The following is a 21749-nucleotide window of genomic DNA, read 5'->3' on the forward strand; positions in this document are numbered from 1 at the left end:
GGTTTTCTTAATGATGAGCTTATATTCCTATTTTTATACTAAAGAGAGTTTTCCTGTGTTTCATTTTTTTAATCTGTTACATAAAGCAGAAGTTCAGCATCTATTACAATTATTTTCCAATGGATATTGTTTCTGCTTTCTTTAGCTGGGGAAGGGTTTGCTTTTTGCTTCCTTCCCAAGTTTCCAACTATAATTAGAAGTTGGTCCTTCAGTTCTTTTTCATATAGTACTACAGGAGTCTTAGGAAACTATAAGTGATACTTAGTGGCCCTGACTGAATAGCTGAATAAGTGGTTAGAGTAGCTAGTTATTTGTACCTTTTCTTTGCATGCCAGTATGTTAAAATAGGTGTTCGTGAAATATTACAGAAGAATATTACTGGCAAAGGATTCTTGCCAGCATGAGTTATTTTCTTACATGAATAGTTACAGAGAATCCAGGAAAGAAATTTTTGCTATTAGAGTGTACACAAAGTAGTGAAAATCTATTTACCTGGACAGAACAGGTTGTACTGAGATGCTCTGGCCCCTCTGTATGTTTGCATATGCCCCAAACACAATTAAGAAAGCAAATGGAAGATTTAAAATGTTAGAAGTAGAGAAGTTAGGAGCCAGCTCCCTGACAGCTGGTAAAATGCTGGCCGCAGTTGTGAATCCTGCCACCACAGCCCTTACTTTGTCAGCTGTTGCCTCCACTGCTGGCAAGTATTTCAGTAAAGTCACTTGAGATCCACGCTGGCATGCCAACATGCTCCGGCACTTCTCATCTCCTGGGTTTATGGAAGCTCCCACCTCCTGCTAGTCAGGACCAACCTTGAGCTGAACCCTGAACTAGGGTCCAGTGGGGACTCTCCGTCACTGAGTTAAGACCATAGGGAAGGGGTTGTCACAGCTGGATGCTGGGGCTCTGTTCTCCTCCTGCATTTGCCCAGGGACATGACCAGGGTCCCCGGGCACTGCCACAGGAGGACAGTATCAAATGGATACAGACACGTTATACAGTGCCTGCTAATTCTTGCGTGGTGTTATGCAAAATCCTTGGGGAGGGTGGAAATTTGGGGTAATTTTGCTGTGAAAAGCTAAGGGGTAGTTTTGAAAGCGGCAGTCTAAAGAAGTTCTGCTTAAAGGAATTTAAAAAATGAAACTGAACACTAAAGATCCGTACTGTGAAAGACAGGTGTTTTAGGTTTCTTTGGTATCTGGGGTTTTATTTCTGCTAAAGTAAAATGTGAAGGGCATAATATTGACTAGACTGTTACAATTATCGTTCGAAATAATTTCAATTTTACACTGAAACTGACAATTTTAAAATTCCAATTTAACAAGTCAGTTTGAGACTGTCAGTTTTTCACGTCAGTTTTTCACAGTTATAATTAAGCAGATCTAAATTCATCCTTGAAATCTGTGGCAATGATTGACAGGGAAATCAGATATATATTCTAGTCAAAGTAGTGAAGAGAACTGAGGGGGAGCTGTAAGCTTTACCTCTTGACAAGCCACCTCTTGTTTACTGGGGCTTCACACCACATAATTTGTAATTCGTTCTCCCATCCACAAAACAGGTACAAGAAAGATTTTTCTTTTTTTTCTGTAAAGCAGGAGCCTTCTCTTCCTGTCTGCATATACAGTATTAGGGATTTTTACCTCAGCTGTATTATCAAAGTGCCATTGTAATATAAAATCATAAAATATACTTTTAAGATGAAAGATTTTTTGGCATCTCAATGTGATGGCCATGGGTGTATACAGGGAGAATTATTTGTGAGAAATTTGGGGGGGGAAATATGACTAAGAACCATATCGTTTGTGGGTAAAAAGTCAGAAATGTAAGGACAAGAAACCTGCCTCAGATGTGATTTTATAAGTATTCAAATCAGACTTAAACTACGGACAATAGGAGAAGTACAAGTAGAAACTGCACTATGGAGAGTAGGCAGCAAGGCAAGGAACAGCATTGGAAAAATGAATGAAGTAAGTTATGACTGCAAAGTCCTGTGTGGAGTTTCGCAAGCCAGGAAATGAAATCAGTCCTTGCAGTTTCCATTCTTTTTTCCCATTTAGCTTTGACAGAGGAAAGTGTAATATATTAATATATAACTTTGTCAAGTTTGATGGATTTTTTTTTTTGCATATCACTTCTGTAATTTGAATTGGAAAGTAAAATATCCTCAGCATGTCCACTGGGCTAAGTAGTCAAAAACCTGGGCTGTTATTGAACTCCAGCAGCTGAGAAGGGGCTGTGGAGAAGATAAAATTTGCACCAACTTCAATGAGGAATGACAGGAGAGAAAATCAGATGGGCAAGTCTGACAGATGAGCGGCAGCTCATATTTAGTACAGGAAGACCACAGGGTCTCTAAACAAGCTGCACTCTGTGTGGTCCTCCCTGAGGCTCCACGTTTCAGAATTAGTTTATTAAAGAGTGAGGTCGTCATGATTAATTGTACAACCAGTATAACTTCTTTGCTGTGCTTGATAATTACTGTTTTATGCTTCTGTTTGTAGTGGATGCAAAGGCAAGTGTTGCACGGGATAATGTGGCTGTTTCTTCCCCAAAGACAATGGAGCAGAGCCCCGTTCCCGACGCAGGCGGGCAGAGTCTCGGGAATGCTGCCAGCAGAGCTCTGCCATCTGCTAAATCCCGCTCTGTCTTCGCGTTTTCATGGTCTGTACCAGGGCGTACTGAAGATCCAGCTACAGATTCATCAGTTGGATCGGCGAAACTTGATGTCAGCTCAGAGGCGGCCGGAGTGAACAAAGCACCGAGTGACAGTGTGGAGGTTCCCGCAGCAGCTGCGCGGGAGGAAGAGGCACATAAAAACCTGACCTGGGCCCCGCCAGCAGCATCGCTTCGTGACATCGATCTCACGGCACCAGTGACACCTGAGGGAGAGGATGCAGCTGCCTCAAAGCCAAAACAAGTAACCTTCTTTGACAGGATCTTCAAACTGGAGAAGAAAAAGGAAAGGAGTAAAACACAAATTGACACCCAGGAGGAAAGGCAGACTTCAGACCTTCCTGACGGGCACATCACAGCGACAGAGGCTGCTGGATTACAGAGCACATCAAACAGTGTCCCACAGGGGAAGGCAAGTGCTTGAGTAGGAATATCCATTTCGCTCTTAATGAAACCTCTTAGGAATATTAATAGCACAGGACAACTCGATGCCATGATGGCTGTGTGAATGAATCGGTGTTGGTCTTAAAATTATTGCAGGTAATCCCCCACAGGGGTGGTTGAGTAAAGGTGTGGGAGAAGAACCTATGGTGGAGCAGTAATAGCTCCAGCGTGTGCATCCTGACTAAATGCTGGCATCTGACCTTGAGTTTAAATTCATTTGTATTTCTCTGAAAGGTTTGGGCAAGATAGCTATGTTCATGCTCCAATTGCCAGGATGATGAACAACAGCCAGCTACAAATGAAAGCAAAAATACCTGAAAGTAAAATTGTTTCTTATGCTTTAGGATCTTGGAGTTTGACACTGGATGGTTTTAAAGAAGTTCTTTAGCATGTTTTGTGCCATTCTTAAAACAGTCACCCTTCTTGAGACATAGCTGCTTGTTGCATACCCTACATACTGGAATAAGGAATATGCAGTAGCAATTTTTGCACTCCTAACTATTATGTTTTTAGTCAAGGAAACATGGTCCCTTAGAATTGATTTTACAGGGTGGAATGCAATATAAGAAATTAAGTAACTTATCTGAGAGCATGCTAATCAAAGAAAAGAGCTGGAAACAGACATGAGTTTAAATTTTATACTTCCTGCAAAGTTTGATATTAGCAGATATACTATAGGATTAATTTTCAGGTAATTAACTACTAAAAAAGTCCATCCCCTGGATGGGGATAAGTGGCACAACTTTTATCAGTTCTGGAGAGGTGCCAGTATATGTTAATTGGTGAGCTAGTTCAAATCCTGTCCGACGTCAGGAACAGGAGGGAGCAGCTAGCTGCATGGCCTCATCAGAATCTATGTGTAAATGCCATTTTAATAGTAATTGCTTTTATTGCCCTAGTTCAAACTTACAAATAAGACAATCACTAATGTTTTGAATAGTGTTGGACGTAGTTCACAAGATGCTCACTGCTTGCACTGATGACGTTGCAGGTTGTCCCCAAAAGTCTCTCCAATTTTTATTCTTCTACCTTGTCTTCTCTATCTTATACCTCCTCAGATTTGAAGATCACATTTCTTGTATAAACTTACAAATTGTAATATTTTTCTGAAGATTATTTATAAGACTAAACAGTTGCATTTTTGATCATTGCCCTTCAAAAGTGGCACCCATCACTAGTATTTCAGACAGTTATATACGCGCATTTAAAGAATTCGTAGTCTCAACCTAACAAAATATCAAGTCATTCACTACATAAACAGAACAGGGTGAATAATTCAGAATGAATAATCTATTCAGTGCATACTGGCGCTCCTGCTTGTAGCTTATAAGACTGAATCTTTTCAACACTGGAAATTCGTGCAGATATTTTTGACTAATACACACAAAGAGTAACTTTTGCCTGTGGCTCGCAAGAATTATTATTACAATCAAATGCAAAATTCATCATTTTGTGTTTTGCTGTGATTGTAAACTACGGAGTGTGAAAGGTTCGTGCTGTTGATGTAGCAGTGTGAAACTCTCTGTAATGAAATAAGTCTGAAGTAGCTTTAACCAGAAGTTGGAGTTAAACATTTGCTGGTAGCAAATACTCATGTTGGGAAAGCTCAAGTAAGCAAGTGTTTGTAACAAGCAACCATCAGTTGACAGGATAAAATAATCTAAATTTTATTCTGCCAGTTCAAACAGATATTAGAAGGACTGTTGATTTAGAACAAGCTTTTTAATATCAATAATGCCTAACTTTCTTATTAATTTTGAGTTCTGTGGATAGGTTTATACCTATCCACATCCTGAACCTCACTAATGGGAATAATCTGGAAATCCCAGGCACCCGTGAGCTGTAGGTTTTGGTATGTGTGGAAGTGTTTGCAGGATCCCAGCCCACACAACAGCTTTTTGGTGCCTGGGGGCCTGCTTGAGGACAGGTTTCCTATTTAACAAAAGCGCCTGTACATCTTTTGCATGTGTGCTTAAAGATGTACCACTGAAAGTCTTTGAGGATTCACAAAACTGGGGTTCAAGCTCTTCACTGTAAATGAGTAGCAGAACCGTATCATAGAGTGGAATTTCAACTTTATCCTTGAATTTCTGGACTATAATTCTTGTCTTTCATTATTCACATATGAAAAGGAGTATATGTTGGGTGCAGAGAGGAGTTAAGGACCTTTTTTGGGAAAAATGTATCAACTAAGCCCTTCTGATATGTTGCCAAACTTACTTTAACTCCATTTCTAAAACAAAGGCTGTGGCTCTGCCTTGCAGCACAGTTGCCTTCTGTTCCCTCTGAAGTTGCTAGTTCTCATGTAGGATGGGAGAATGACCAAGTCTAATTTAATTGCTGTTACTGTAGTAACTACAAACTGTTACCAAATAATCATACTAAAAATCCAGATATTGCTGCCAACAGTTTTTTCTTTTTTTTGGTGGATTATGACTTGTATCTGTAAAAGCTAAAAGCAAAGCAAAGTTTCCCTGAATTGAGTGCCAACACAAAACAAACAGCATTGCTGGTAAGTAAGAGAGAGGCTCCACAGTTGTAGCTTAAGAGCTGCACAAACATTCTGTGTTTGGTGAGCCACTCTTTATTTTTGTGGTCTACAAAACTACATTCAGAACACAGCATAATTAAAACAAGGACAGAATTCATGAATTCATGAAGCATTTACTATGTAAGCCAAAGAAAAGATAAATTATATGCCTGAAATGTTTCACTGAGCCATGATTCATACAAACAAAAGTGCTGGCAGGAATACATTCTTTTGATACGTTTTTCTAATGACTGAACTGAAACTACAGTATAAGTATTTAAGGTGTTTATTACCCCCAAATTTGGCTCCTCAGAGAAATGAATTGAACAATTATATAGTATATGCTAACTTCTAATACTGAGTTTCTTCTGTTATTTCTAGAGTTTTTTCATTATTTGCCTCCAGGGCTTTGCACAACATATAATGCAGTGAGCTGCTACAGAGGTTTTTGTGGTTATTTGACTATGGCTCTGGAAATGTGATATTGATGACTCCATATTATCTATCCCTGATTTATATGCTGATGGTCTGAGTCTGTGCTCCCTCCTACAGCAGTATTCCCCCAAAAGTGCAAGATGGATCACAGCATCTATCTAAGTCCAGATTTGAGTTGTATCTTGGTAGCTAATGGCAGCCTTGGTTTGGTAATCCTGGAGTCGGGTTCCTTGTGCAGTAGTGGGTCATCACAGGGCCTGTTTGTGCTCTGCAAGTCAGAGTTCAGGGATTTTTGGACAGCATTGTGCCTCACGCTCTGCCTAGTCTGCAATAGCTTTTACTTCTGGAGGGCAAATGTGTGGCTTTAGCAGGGAGATGCCCTGGAACAGCTAGTGCTGCCGGTGGTGGTACCTGTCACCTCTGCAGTTGTCCCAGGTGGCGGCTGCTGCTGCTGCGAGCTGCTTGCTACAGTGCTTGGCAAGAAGATCCCTTCCTCTTAAACAGAGTGCAGTCCAACTCCAGAGCTTGGGCTTCTGTGTGTAAAAAAAAAAAAAAAAAAAAAAAAATTGCTTATTATTGTTTGATAGCATCCAGTAATAAGGAGTTTGATAGCATCACGTACTTCAGTTATGAAGCTAGGTTTTGTTTAGTAACATATCTTCTGCCTCCTGCTTTTTCAGTCTCTTGCCTCACGCCTCTGTTACCCCTTTAATATCTGAAATAGAGCCAGCATTTTTCACATGTCCAGAGCTCTTTAGAAGGCATCCCTGGAAGCAGGGCTGGCGTGGCCACGCATGTTCTGCATGGGACATATTGTTCTTGGAGCCACTCGGGCCCGTAACTGGCAGCTGGACAAAGTGGTGTGTTAGACCCTTGTAAGAAACTTCTAAATAGCCTGTTGAAGCACTCTGAACTACTGTGCTGTGTTTCTTCCTGGGTAAACTTGGAAAACAGTGGGTGGAGAATTAGACAGAAGTCTGTTCTGCAAGTAATACCTTGCATATTTTAACTTCTTAAATGCTGAATGGAGACTGGCCACTCCATGCTCATCTTTCCTGATGCCAAATTAGCCCTCTGAAGTTTTACAACATTTATGTATTTTTAGTCTGCTTCCTTCAGTGACCTACAGAAACTTATGTCCTGCAAATCCTATACAAATATTGTGGGTCTTTTAATCGCTCAGTACAGGAAAAGGTTCTCAAGGGTAAAATTTTATTTTAACTTTTCCTAGTAAAAATGGCACTGAACAACTATATCTAATTAGCAGATTAGGAAAAAAACCCTTAATGTCACTTAGACCTCCAGGCAGTGATTCAAAGATGCTGTTTATTGGAGACACTGGGACAGGTTCATCAGTTTTATTTCTTGTCCTGATTTTTCCTCTGGAGTAATCTGGGCATGTAGTATCCTAACTGCTCCTCTAGTCACTGTTTCCTAAGTCACCAGATGTGTATGGCTGTCTAAATACTTGGGGATGGTAACTTCTGCTGAGGAATTATGGCACTGCTATGATTGTTCAATAATGTCTCAAATCTCCTACCAAAGTCAGAGCCACCATCATGCTAGGTTCAATTTACTTTAATAATTGACGGATCCAGCCCTGTACTTACAATGTAGACAGATAGACAAAAGGGAGGAGGATTATTGGTAACACTCAGACATTACCAGCCAGATGTACTCTTAAATATTAAAAACAGAAATGCTGAATGGGACATGAGGACTTGTCTCAAGCTGCTCTCTCCTGCATAACGCTTGTGTTGGCTTTACCTGTGCAGGCTCAGGGTGAAAGTGGCCAGAAGGGCAGGCAAATTCAGTGTAAAACTGGTCAAAAAAGAGGTGTTTTTTTTTTTTTAAAGCCAGACCCTGTTTAGGTGCCTATACGGAAACTGAGTAACTTAATATTACATACTTGTGAGTGCTTGAGTACTGGAAAACTATTTTTGGGCTCTGGGAACTGTAATTCCAGGAAGAGAGGAAGCAGCTCCATCTGGCTCAGAAGAGTTACTTTGGTGGTTGTTTTTTTCCTTCTTTTAATCTGTACCATGTTTGTGTTAGATAAAAATTATTTCTGGAATTGCAGAATACAGAATATCGGAAGCAATCTTTGTATGGTACAATCAGACACTGAGGTGTCAAAGGCCAAAATCTCAGTGTTTGTTCCTATTCACAAGTTCACCCTTGAAAAGAGAAAAGCTGTGTTGTTTGGGATGCTGTGTGCAACTTTACTTGTGTTTGTTATACTTGGTAGCAGAGAACAATGTTCCTCCAACCAACGGCAAATGCTGAATATATTAGAAACGAGGGGAAAGAGATGTATAAATGCTCGATTGTTCTGAATACGTAGGCTGGCGAAGTATGGCTGGAATTAGGGTTGTGACTCTCAGAGCAACATAATGCAAGTCACAAATGTTACTTTTGCATTCCACTGGAAATTAAGCAAGCTAGAACTGAGGAAACTTTGCCCCCCTTTTTTTAGGAGATAGATGACTGCAACCAAAAAGACCTACGGCAGGACTCGGCAGGTGTCAACAGTCTCACTGCTGGGCAACCTGAAAAGGCAGAGGTAAAACAAGAAAACCCCCAGCTAGCTGTTGCAGTAGATAACTCCGTCATGAGTTTCCTTAAAACACTGGTAAGCTTTGGCTTTTCCTTTTCATCTTTAGGCTATGCTTTATATTGGTTATAAAAATCCCATATGGACATGTTGAGCTAACTGTAACATGTTCACTTCATGGGCACTGAGAAGTAACAAAGCCAAAGAGGTGCCTTGGAGAATGTCCTGGGAGGGATAGCGATGTGCAGCAGTGCAGTTATGATCGAATGATGATGACCTACCCTGGAAACTTCCTATTCTGTATAGATGTAGACCTGGAGGTATTTAGCTTTCTTAAGGATTTTCTGCACGATGAAACTATTTTTAATACCTCTAAAAGTTAATTTTATGGATTAATCTGATGCATAAGATTGAGTAATATATATTTGGTCCAGATTTAATTTTAGCCATTGACTTTAAGTTGTCCTTGAGAAACATTTATATTACAAATTTTCCCACATGGGGGAGAAAGAAATATTTGTACTTTTACCTTTGTGCTAGAAAACTGCTAGTTTCAAATATATGATCGTTCAGATCTTTTGAAAGACTGAGTTGGATGTGACTGTTTGTTTATCTCAAATACATTTAAGGTCTCCCCAAGCAAAGCTGAAGCCAAAAGTGATTCTGAAGAAAAGGTAAGCAGATTCCTCGTTCTGTCACTGGTCACTAGGTGTTTTTGACACAGATATTTCCTCTTTGTTGTGTTGCTTTTTCCTCAGTTGATGTTATTTTAAATATTTTTTTTTTCCCCTGAATAAATTTGAAAGGAAGATGAGCATAAACAGTGCAATTCCTCATATCATATGTTACAAACAAGATCTGAACTGTAGCATTTTCTGCAAGGTTGATGACCTGGTAACCCTTTTGCTTGTTACTCTGACTTGTCCTTGATCTAAAACTACAGGTCCCCATGGTGAAATCCTCCTGAGTCTACAGAAAACTCCATTTGCTCATAGAGCTTCTGGTTTTTCATTTCCAGTTGTGTATATGCATGTCTCCTTTATCCTCCTCCACACCTGCTGGAGCTGCCACATCCTGGTGGGAGGTCATGGGAGGTCCCCCGGCCTGTGGCAGCTCTGTGGCTAGGTCGGCATGGCGGGGCAGGAGCCTGCTCCCACCCTCCTGCCCTGTAGTGCATCCACAGCTACTGCTGGGTCCCCCCCTCGGGGTGCAGGAGGATGGGCAAGGATCAGCTTCCCAATGAAATCAATGAAAAGCAGGAGGAGATCCCAACATTTCCTCTCTGGGATTCTTCTGGCTGAAGCATCCCTGCATGGGCTGTGCTACAGTCGGGGCTGATGGGCTGTTCCCATGCAGCAGCTGAAACCTCAGGAAGGTGATGGAGCTGGTCTGAGCAGGACTGGGACTTGCAGGGAGAGCTGCCCTTTCCTGGCCACTCAGGATTCTTCCCTTTATGTGCAGAGACGAAGATCAGGTTTTTTTAAGCGGGGTGAATTGAACACTCAAGCTGTTCTAATGCAATACATCAGGCTGACTGCAAGCATGTGTGATGTTCCCACTGGGAACTAAAATCTGTATTGACTGGACAGGTACAGAACCAGCCTGAGAAATGCTCCTCTGTGTAACAGGCAGATGTGGCCTCTTGATTTCCTTTTTACAAACCATTTGTTCTTTGATTCCACTTGCAAGAGGAAAATTGGTTTTAGCATCCATGAGCAATCGTGGTCCTTTATGTGAATTCAGAAAAGCTTCATTACTATAGCATTCATTTGCTGTTAGAGATATTGAAAATATCTGACTGATTCAATGTATTTAACAAGCTTGTAAAAAAAAAAAAGAGGAAAAACCTAAACTGTAAAAATTTTAAGTTGTAAACATAATCTTCTAAAATGGGAAGATGTAGGTTAGTGCCAAAACTTACAATAGTTTCAACAGAAGCAGAAGTGAGACAACTTGTATTAAGCTCTTTTCTATCTTCTAGTGTTTCAGTGGCTTACAGGCATATCACTGACTGCATAACTGGGAAATTCCAGATTAAATCTCCTTACATGTTATGACTATAATAACTAAAGTTTTTCTTGTAATGCCTGTGATAAAATTTAATTAACACATAAAGAATAAAACCCTAAAAAGGAAATTGTCTTTCCATGTAACTATTAGGCAGTCAAAATCACTATAAGCACCAATATTTGTTTTCTATTCTATTTTTTTTATCCTTTTTGTCCCATTTGATTTTTTTTTTATATAGCCTGGTACGAAAATGGTGAAATCAGTCTTTCTGGAAAGTTTGGTGAGCACATGGGGACACACATCACTCCCCGATTATAGCTCAATAATTCTGGAAATTGTGAACCAGGGCTAAGGTCTTCCAAGATAACCAGAAAAGGTAGTTATCAAATTGCACTCTTTCAGCAAGACTTGTAGCTCTTTCAACAGCTTCTGAAAAATCCAGTTATTCAGTCCTGCTTGCATACCTGACCTTATCAAGTGCACCCATGTGCTTCTGTAACAGGTGACTTGTTGGTGCGGGCATACTGTAATTTGGAAACAAATATGTTTGGGTTTGGTTTGCTATCACACCTGTGGGGGTAAACAAATCCAGATGACTAGCAGGATATGCAAAGTCATTATATAGAGGTTAAATGGGAGTTGGTTTTTTGTTAAGAATTCCTTTATCTTCACTATCTTCCTGATACAAAGAATGACATTTTTACTATATTAAAGGAAGAATATGTTTAAAAGGTTAATTTATCAACTGTCATACAGGAAAGCTGCAAATTTTTCAGCTGATACATATAATGAAATAAGGGTCACTTTCCCCTGAAAAATATTTTTAATAGTAAAGATGTGTTCTTAGGTGAGGCTTTCTGCTTCATGCAGTCCGAGCCTCTCCTGAGCGCCGAGGGGCTTTCACGTGGTTTGGCTGGCACAGGGACTGCTGTGCCTTTGCATCCTGGTCGCGCTTTCATTTTGGCTGCTCGTGCACCCCCTTTGCAGGGAGGAGCTGGGTTTTATCACACAAGGGCTGGTACGTTCCCAGTGTGTCTTGGCAGAGCTCTCCCATGGCAAAGAGGACAGACAAGCTTTCTCATAAATCTGGGAAATAGCCACAGGCCACTTCAGCTTTGCAGAGCACGACAGCAAACTCTCTCCTGTGGAAATGCAGAGGTGTATGGCATCAGCAAAGCTGAACTTAGTGGTTTTTGCAACAACAGGCTATCAGCAGTGATGCCTCCAGCTTTAATCAGCTGGCTAAAGGCATGTATGCTTTCTGCAGCCTGGGCACACCCTTAATGATTGTCACTTCATCCGTGTAAGCACAGGAGTCAAATATAATTTGAGTCATACTTCCCTGGATGAATTGATCCTTTGCAAGTTTATACTAACTGACATGGCATTTGGACTGGGTCTACCCAGCACCTATTTTATCCTTCTGTTGCAGACCCTGACTTGCTCCTGCAGCACTGTACATTTGGGAATAGTGATAATGGAGGATGGATTGCAGGGGGAAAAAGGCCAATTTTGATGTGACTGGCCACAGCCTCTTCACAGTACAAAGCACTTTGTAGGAAGCATGTAACTGCACTGCATGAAATTATCTTGAGACCAAGATGTCGACTTCATGTGCTCATACATGTTATATTCTGTACTTTGGACCTTTCCTCCTACCCTGTTACTTGTGGTCAAGCACAGTGCTTGATACTTCACATTGTAAATACTGTAGGTCCATTGTTTCTTTGGACTTTGAGTCTCTTCATGCTTCCATAGTTCCTGGAAACTTTTGTCAACTTATTTTAAAGCTTTTTTCTGACTGGAAGCTTTTATTTTTGCCTTGTTCAAGTGTGAAAAACCAGAATAAAGCTTGCAAAGGGACAAGCTAATTACCTGGAAGGCAAATGCTTGAGTCATTTGTCATTGAAAAAAATTTTTAAAGTTTATATTTCTTCATTATATATTGGCCTGAGTCTTAACTAAATCAGGAAATAAATTGCCCAAGGGAGATCAGAATGAAGTCCAGGATACTAGCAAGTAGTTAGTAAAAAATACTATATCCTCCTTTTGTACTAGGTGATCAAAGGCATCTTACTGCTTTAAAACCTGACACTGAAGAGTGAAGAATGCTACCCCGTATTATTTCTGATTAGTCACATGTTATGGGCATACGTACAGTGCAGTTACAATAGAACAGACTCTTGTGTTAACTTGTTTGTATGTTGAAGCTCGGTTAACCAACCTTAGACACTTTTAGTTTTGTCTCCCCTCCTTTTTTTTTTATTACTGGAAAGATGAAAATGGTGGAGAAGGAAGGAAAAAAAACCCCTATTGTTCATAACATGAAAACTTAAGCTCTTTACCTGCACTGATAAATCCTGAGGGTTGTGTTGAAAACTGGGGGGGATGAGGGGGTGACAACAGCAGTGACTTGAAGAGTGAAGTTTTCAGGAGGTACTTGAATTATGATTTTGAAATTTTTTCCAATGCTGTGAAAAGTTAAATGGAACATTTAGCAAATGTTACTTGAGTTTTTCCAAGACTTGTAGAAAAGTCATGTATTTGAACAGACCCACCTCTACCCAGTCTGCATTGAGCTGCAGGTAGTCTGCTACCACTTTTTAAAAATAGTCTGATACTGCTTTTCTCCCACATAGACATCTATCAATATTTATTTTATAGCTATTCAGTGGAGTTTTTCAATGTGCTCCCTAGTTTTTTAGAGATTCAGTCTCTAACATCAGTGGGTGATGATTCCCAAAATGAGTGCCTCCTGCAGATATTTAGAATGGCATGAGAAGGAAGCAGTGCTCATTCAATACTTTCAGTATCAGTCTATCATCACTATTTTTCTGATACTTTCATTTCTAACTAATTTCATACATATTAGTGCAAACTTGAAATGTTTTATGTAGCATATATCATGAATATTCATATTTCTTATTTCCTATATAATGCATTATGCAAAACATTTTAAAGTCCCTATAACACTGCAATAAAAAGAATGAAGGTATTTTCAAAGATTTATATATCTGCCTATTTTAAAACTATGAAACCCCTACATGTATGAGTTTGACTGTCTTTCATGAACCAAATGAAAACTTTGCGATAAATATTCAACTTCACATGCTGTTGTACAAAAGGGATCGAAAGCAGAAAAAGGCCATGGTGGGCAACTTCCTCCGAAGACAGCGGCAGAATCTCAAACTAAAGGAGCCAAGAAAAAGAAGGCAGAGAGTCCCAAGCTAGGACACAGCACATTTAGTAAACTCTTTAAGCATAAGGTCTGTATGAAAATCTAGCAAGAGCAGAACCCTGAGCAGTAACAGATGGCTCCTGTCACAGAGCAAAGTTATTTAATTGGTAACTGAAATCAGCATTTGGCCAGCTGTGCAGTGCTCTGAAAACTATTGGTGTGAGCATTTCTGTGCCATGCATGATGAAAACAATCCATGCCCAATGTTTCATCTTGTTATACCATCTGTGAATTCAGGATTCTGAAACAATTCCTCTAACCTTCCCTACTATATGCTTCCCAGTTACACATACTAATGCTGACTAAACTTCTCTGGCCACTTAAAATAAAATAAAAGGTACTGACAAACAATGAGTTATGCAGAGATGAGCAGCACCTGCAATTATAGAACAGGTTTGAGAGATCAATCCAACTCCAATTAAGGCTTTATGATCTACATTGCCTTAACATGCACTGTCATGTAGTTAAAATTGGTGATTTGGTGAACTGCAGCATCTGATATGGCATAGAGAAGGCTGGAACATGAAATTTCCTTCAGAAATAGTTACTTTTCAGTGAAAATGAGAAAAGTAATTGTTGATCAAATTCTAAGTTCAGTTTGGAGGGGGAAAAGTCTGGTTTTCAAGGATAATTTAAAGTTGTTCAAAACGCACGCTTTTTGTGCAAATGGTTGTTTCAGAGGACATTAGCTTTTATCTTAAAAAATCACTGAAAACTTTTGGTCTCAAGGTCCATATTTGGGCATTACTACATTCTCTGAAGATAACCTACCAGGATGTTCTGTGGTAGAGAAGCAGAGAATTGTAGCTTTTTAGCCCAAAGAATGCAGAAGCAGAGACCCTTCCACTGGGGGAGGAAAGTAATTAATATTTAATGCTCACTCAAAACACCCACATGGAATTTCTCATGAGTAGGGGGCTTTATAATCAAGGGCAAAAGGCAAAGGGAGTTCTTCAAGATATTTTCAAAACAAAAATGTTTTCCACTGTCTCATTCTTGAGATGTCATCTGTATATTACTGAAGAAATAATAATCTTCTCAATGGTTTTAAGTTTACAGTTCTTGCCAACAGTTTAAAGTTAAGATCTCATCTTGTATATACTACATTGATAATAAGTTTTGATGAATTACTTGTTCATAATGGATTAAGGCTTCCTGGCAAAAAATATACCCAGCTAGCATTTTTTAAGGTGCGAAGACTTTTCTATAACAGTTCAAAATCTTGCAATGAGTTGTTGGGAGAAATGACTGGTTTTCATTAGTCTGTTTGACAGAATTTTAAAGACTTTTGGTTTGGAATGAAAGCAGTTATTATGAAGGAATGCAACAGCACTAAATTTTTCACACCAATAAAATCTGTCTTAAAATATCATTACTTTTGAGTTTTTTCTTGTTTTGAAGTTTATTTTCCCAGCTTGCTTTTCCCATACAAAATACAGAACCAATAACTGAGGTATCATTTATGCATATTAAGAATAAAGGAGATGGATTAAGATGGTGCCAACAGTTTGCTTGTAAGGCTGATTGAAATTGGGAATTCAAATCAGAGCACTGATGTAATGGGCAAGCCCTGAAGTTATCACCTCTAGTAAAAAAAGTAGTTCTGTTTATCTCTCTCCATTTGAAATGCCTTAGGATGATGTGTCAACTAGATGACTAGGTAATGAATTCCTTTACTTGAAATTATCATTTTAATATACACATTCATATTTAAGCACTTCACTGTCTCCTCTGAAAGTTCTTTCTTGGCAAGTCTTCCAAAATGTACTTCTCTGTACCTTACTTACGAATAGATTGACTATTAGGTTAACAGAAACATTGTTTTTCAGTGTCCTGTGTTTACATGAATACTAACTTCAAAGCAACATGTGAATGTTGTTTTCAAATAGCAATGTGCATCCTAATATAAATCCATAACATAAACTGATGAAATGCAATTTGGCCATATGACCTCAAAGACTGTGTTTGAATGGCGTTTGACAGTTGAATCTGTTAGGTTTTTTTATTTCCATCCATGTATATTTGCCTTACATTGCATGCCAGTTTTGCAGTATAACTGTACTGATTTATGGAATTTTTATCTGGCAGAGAAGGGTTAATCACTTATTTTCAGCATTATTACTGAAGCCAGTTCATGGCATTACAGTACTTCATACCACTTACTCTGGATCTTGTTCATTAGAGCTAACCACAAAAAAAAAAAAAAAAGTAGTTCTTGGCTCCTGCAAAATAACTCTCACCTATTCTTTCAAGAAATCTGTAAAGTGTGTAGCAGGCTGCCTAAACCCAGGGATGCTGGGCTCACATTTACTTGAGTTTGTGGCTTGCTGCTCCTCTTTTTGTACGGCTCAGATACTCATCTTCAGTGTAAGCTACGCTGGATGTCAGGGTCAATAGATTCTGATATACATCGCTGGCCAGGAAGGAATTTAACAAACTGGATCCCTCCTGGCTTCGTGTATTTTGATGAAACCAGGAGACCCATCACTGTGAATGACTTTTTACAAAAGAGTAAATCCCACCAAACGCACAAAAGTGTGAGCAGATGGACTAAACCAACCCCCAGCACCTGCAGAGCTTCTCTTTGTAGAGCTGCAACTCTTCCTTCTAAGTTATAAAGCCACTGCTGTTCTGTGCACTTCACTTCCAGACAGTCATCTGCCTACGTTTTGCATCCCAGAAAGCAAAGCTTCCCGCTTGAAAGGCGACATTAGCACGTCCCTGACTGGTATGTGATTTCCCCCAGTGGAAAAGACCCAGCTCTGGCTTGTACGTGTGCACTGAAAGTTGCACGTGCAGACCCAGCTCAAAAATCTCTGTTAATATCTTAAAACCCTGCATAATGTCTTACCTGAAGAAACTGGGAATGCATATGCAAATACATATTTTTAAAGAACAAGTTGAGGACAGCAAGCACAGCAGCATGAGCACGAGGCTGCGATGCTGCTGCAGGTAGAACGATTCGAGCTGGCAGTCCCTTCAGGCAGCCTTGCTTCTGCCAGAGATCAGTTTCCATGGTTGCAGGAGCCAGGACTTTCGCAAACATTCACTAAAAATAAAATAATTTGTTACACAGACAATTCCTGAACTGTGTAACTGTGAGCACTGACATTGCCAGACACAGACTTGTCTTTGTGTTTTGTTTCTCTTCAGGCTGCAAAAGAGACCCAACAGACAACTACTAGCAAAGTGAGTAGGATGATTCAAGTTATCTGTATGAATAATGCAGTCAAAGGGTAATTATTCTCCCTGTCATTTTCAGTCTCAAAGACAGTGTTTTAATTTCTTTATCGATTCATCATCTCTGTTATGAAGGGTGGGTTGCTATGTAATTTGCTTCCTCTGTTCAAGACGTTACTACATTTGAAAGGCCAGGGATGCGGCTCATAAGCTGCACCTTACTGCTGTGTGTGTGGTGGTCTGCTGTGCCCTTACCTCTTGTCGAGGTGATGCCTGAACGTGCTGCGAGTTTCTTGTCATTCACGTGGTTCCAATAGCCTGTGTGTTCACGTTTCTTTCTAGAGCACGGAACAGCAGCCTGCTACCCCTGTAAAATCAGACAAAAATGTCCCTTCCTCCCAAGAGCCACAGACAACTAAGCAGAATACAAAAGGCCCCGAGCCTGCAGCCCAACAGCAGGCAGCGGCCAGCGAAGCCCCCAAAGAGGTGACGAAGGAGAAAGCATCATCCACTCCCATGCCACTGAGCAAGCTCTTTTGGAAAAAGGTACGTCTGGATTTTGGAGCTGGTCCATCCCACAGCTCCATCTTCACACAGCATCAAGAGTTACAGTAAAGCAGTCAAATCTGCAAAGTTGAGCATATCCCACATATCCCACCCTCAGGGATATAAATGATATATGCAGTTATAAATGCATACATGAGCTTTGGACAGTCACATGTACACGTGGCTAATAATGGCAGTTAGACTCCTGTAGAAGAATCTTATAAAACTGTAGTCTTTTAGACCTGTCTGTACTATTTTTGAATTATATTATAGAAGAAGGAATATTATTCTGTGAATTCAATGTATTTGTTAAAAATCCCACAGAGATTATAGTATTCTTTACCAAATTATATCATTAATAGAGATATAGCTATTAAAAAAAATCATTTTTGAGAACTGTTTGATTTAGTTCTAAACGTCTGAAAACCTGGAATCTGGTGGGTCTATCCTTACTCAATAGAACAAGTTTCATATGAGCGTGGATCAGTCTTTAAATTTGGGGACTGAGGTTGATTGCTTGGGAAGATTTTTTTTTTTTTTTCCTCAGGTTAAATAATGATTTCAACTAAAATTATGACTAACTTTGAAAACATGTTTCCATGATCCTTAGTGGTTTATAAGCTGAAGGCTTATTCTTTTCTTGTTTCATTTAAGAGAAGAGCTGTATTAAACTTTACTGAATCACTGTGTGTTGAATAACTGCTTTCCTGGGCTTCTGTTCAAGTTCAAATCCCAGAAATGAACTGCTTCCAAACACACAGATGTTGAGTGACTAGTCCTGCAGCTTCTTTAGCTGTATTTTCCCTACTGAGCAATGATCCTGGAGATATAGCTTGGGGATGTTACTTAAATTTTTAAAAAAGCTGTTTAGATATTTACAGGGTAAACATGCTTGAAAACAATCTAAGCTTGAAACAGTTGTTACTTGGGACTTAATTTCCTGTGGAACTGGGCAAATCAGGTACTTAGAATGAGAGGAAGTTGTGAAGAAAAAGGAGAGGGAGGTTTTTTATATAGTTATTATTACTACAGAAATCTCCTCCTCTGAGTAGTCTGGCTTATTTGAAAACAGAGAGGAGAAGCAGGATGTATGCTGAACATCAGGATGAAATAAAAAAAAAAAAAAAAAAGAGGCCTTCTGGCAGATGGTTGTATGCAGTTTCAGTGTAAAATTGAGGGTAATAAATCTGGCCTGAAGTTCAGTAATTTCGTAATGAACAAGGTCTTTTGTGTTTGAAAAAGAAAAAACATGTAAGAAGGAACATTTTCTTGCAGAAAAAGTGAAAATCACTGCTGTGGAAGAAAAATTGGTGGTGATGGTTTAAAAAAAAAAAACTCTGATAAGGTTTTAGTAAGATTTCAAAACCTGATTTTGAAGGATTAACCCAAACTAATGTAGTTCTAGATATTTTACTGCTCTGTGTAATGTAGGTTCTGCCCACAGCGAACAGCTCCCTCATCTCATACTAGAGCTAAGCTAAACTAGGTCTAGGTCTTACAACAATCTTCATGTGAAGTCCTGGGATTTCAAACATCTCAGGAGTATAAACCTTGTACCAAAACTGTCTTTCACTTCTGTTTATTCATAATGCTGAGTTTAATTTATCCTATATCATGATCAGCTGCCTACATCAGTAAATGGAAAGTGTTGTAAAGAACTCTCTACAACTCCAAGCAGGTTTGGGTTGCTACCAAAAATATTAAGGGCCAGTTAAATTATTTACGCAAATGCACTGAACTACAATAGTATGTGAAATCTGAACTTTGTAAAATGAGCCCATTTCTGCTTAGTTAGAACTTCTTGGGAATGGAATTGTGCTGAGATCAAATCTTTTTGCAAGTTTTCTGGAGTAAACTTCTGCAGTAGAGAACTGAACTTGGTCATAAGAATTTTTAAAAAAAAAAAATCTGCCTGCTTTGAGCATTGAATCCTTACCTATAAAATGCTGATGATGTTTTACTGGATTTTCTTGATGGAGAATATTATATTTCCTTTGATGAAAGACCCTGGTGACTCAGTTGAAGCTAAAAAAAATGAGGATAGATGAAAAAAAAAAAACCAAACCAAAAAACCACACAGAAGTCCTTAGACTACAGGTTAGCCTCAAACTCAGCTTGGTTCAAAGATGCCGTGTCTCTTCTGCAGTGATTTTATCTTTCTTTCTGGCTCACTTAATGTACTGCCCTTTTGCTAGGATAAAGAATCGAAGCTAACAACTGTTCCAAATAGGTGTATAATTCAGAGTCATGTGTAGTTTTTCTTTTGAACTAACAAATAGCAACCACCACACTCAATAGATCCAGGATTCTCTCTTTCCAGGCAGTCTCTTAAATATCTATCTTCTGATGAGCTTTCACTTCAAAGTAAAGCTAATGAAGTGCCTGTCAACACATTGCAGTTAACGCTGCTGCTCTGACTACAGACGAATAAATATGTAAAAGAAAAGGAAAAAAATCTTTATTCAGCTCAGATGGAAACCACTTTGACTGTATTTGCCCCATTTCCTGATCAGTCTGCGCAAGAATTTTCATAACTCAAATGTTTCTCATGCTAGCAGGTTGGGTTTTTTTGCAAATACTAAGGAATACTAATAGAAAATTTCAGTTAGTAATTTCCCATATTTGTTTTGGAAACCTGGTTTCAAGACCTTATACATATCTGATCAGGGCAGAGAAACATGACGCTTCATTTATATCTGATCAAAGCATGCCAGTAAATGATGGAGGAAAGTGATTGAGGGAGTATTACTTAGACCGCTCTGAATTATCTTTAAAAGCTGATATACCTCTTAAAAATGAGAATTTTAAGCTGTTGTAATTCTGTTGCCATACAAATGCAGAAAAATCATCTTCTTTTTACTGGGGGGTATTTACGCACTGATAACACAAACAGCAAACTGGTTAGCTATTAAGTGAAGCAGAATAACACCTTTTATTGCTGAGCTGCTGCCATATGAAAGCAAAGATAAATATTTGGGTTGAGTGTGTGAGATCAATGTTAAAATTACCCAGAACTTACCAAGTTCCTGCAGTAGTTTACCTGCTCCCATCCTAGGATATACTACCTATCAGGCAGGGGAGAAGGAGATTCTGGCCATTTTTTTTCCAGGTAAATGGATGAAGGAACTTGAAAAAGAATTCCCCCTGGTTGAGGGACTGGGGAGGATGATAAGTAATGGGCTTTTGGGGGCCATTTCACAACCTGACTACTGGCATAGTTGTCATCCTTATGGTAATGAGGGGCTTTAACCTCCTCAACCCAGGGAATAAAACCAATAGGACTTATGAGTCAGAACCATGCTCCTGGGCTGTTTGCAGACCAGTGTGGTTTAACCATAAGCTGACAGTGGTTGATGCTAATTAGTTAATAGCCTGAGCTGTTATAGCTCAAGATCTGCTGAGTGGCACCTTCAGGCAGCAGCTGCAGGTCACAGGAGGCTTCAGGGTGGAGGTCTGAGAGCACACTAATGGTGCAGCAACCTCTATCGCCTTTGCCTTGGCAAGGCAGGGCAGGAAGGTGGGTTAAAGTCTCTGTAACCCTCCTTGTTTCCTGCCTGTGAGTCTGTGAGTGGCAGGAACAGATCTCAAGCATGACTGCTCTTTTAAGTGGAAATTTCTTGAGCAAAAGGTCATCTCTCATATATATTGTTAAGATGAAAGAAAAGCTGCTTCATAAAGAAGGTATGACCCAGGAAAAAGAGAAGAACTGTTCCTTGAGTCTAATGAATGCAGTGGAGAGTGCCAGTTCAGACTCTAGCACAAGATCAAAGCAGGGTATAGTGTTTACCTCAATTTTTAAGAAAGATGCAGCAAGCAAAAGGAAAACTCCTATCAAAGTTATCCAGGTCACAAAATAAGTTAGGCTCTCATAAGGCAACAGTTTGTATAGTCAGGAGCCTAGATAAGAAAATGGTGTAGTAAGAGTTCCTCAAAACAAGAACTAGAAAACTCAAAGAGTAGACACAAACTTTCCACCATAACTGTTTCAAGTAATCTTATTACTAGGAGAAAACTAGGGACACTGTCATTTAACAGATGGAAAAATGCTTCCCAAACACAGTGAAACAAAAAGCCTAGTAAAAAGTAAAATACTCTCTGTGGTGCATTTATTACAATTTGTGTTTAAGGAAACTGAA

At 39.4% G+C, this 21749-nt stretch overlaps 1 protein-coding gene across 1 annotated transcript in view; it reads left to right on the forward strand.

The window, feature by feature from the left end:
• BCAS1 (brain enriched myelin associated protein 1) overlaps window positions 1-21749 on the forward strand; it is a 50489-nt gene that overhangs the window by 7453 nt on the left and 21287 nt on the right. Inside the window, exons 4-9 of the mRNA XM_074888148.1 lie at window positions 2453-3088; window positions 8562-8717; window positions 9269-9313; window positions 13775-13915; window positions 17041-17076; window positions 17410-17613. Of these exons, the coding sequence (XP_074744249.1) occupies window positions 2453-3088; window positions 8562-8717; window positions 9269-9313; window positions 13775-13915; window positions 17041-17076; window positions 17410-17613 (1218 nt within the window). The remainder of the gene's footprint in view (window positions 1-2452; window positions 3089-8561; window positions 8718-9268; window positions 9314-13774; window positions 13916-17040; window positions 17077-17409; window positions 17614-21749) is intronic.

This window comes from Strix uralensis, chromosome 18, assembly GCF_047716275.1.
Source record: "Strix uralensis isolate ZFMK-TIS-50842 chromosome 18, bStrUra1, whole genome shotgun sequence".
NCBI lineage: Eukaryota > Metazoa > Chordata > Aves > Strigiformes > Strigidae > Strix > Strix uralensis.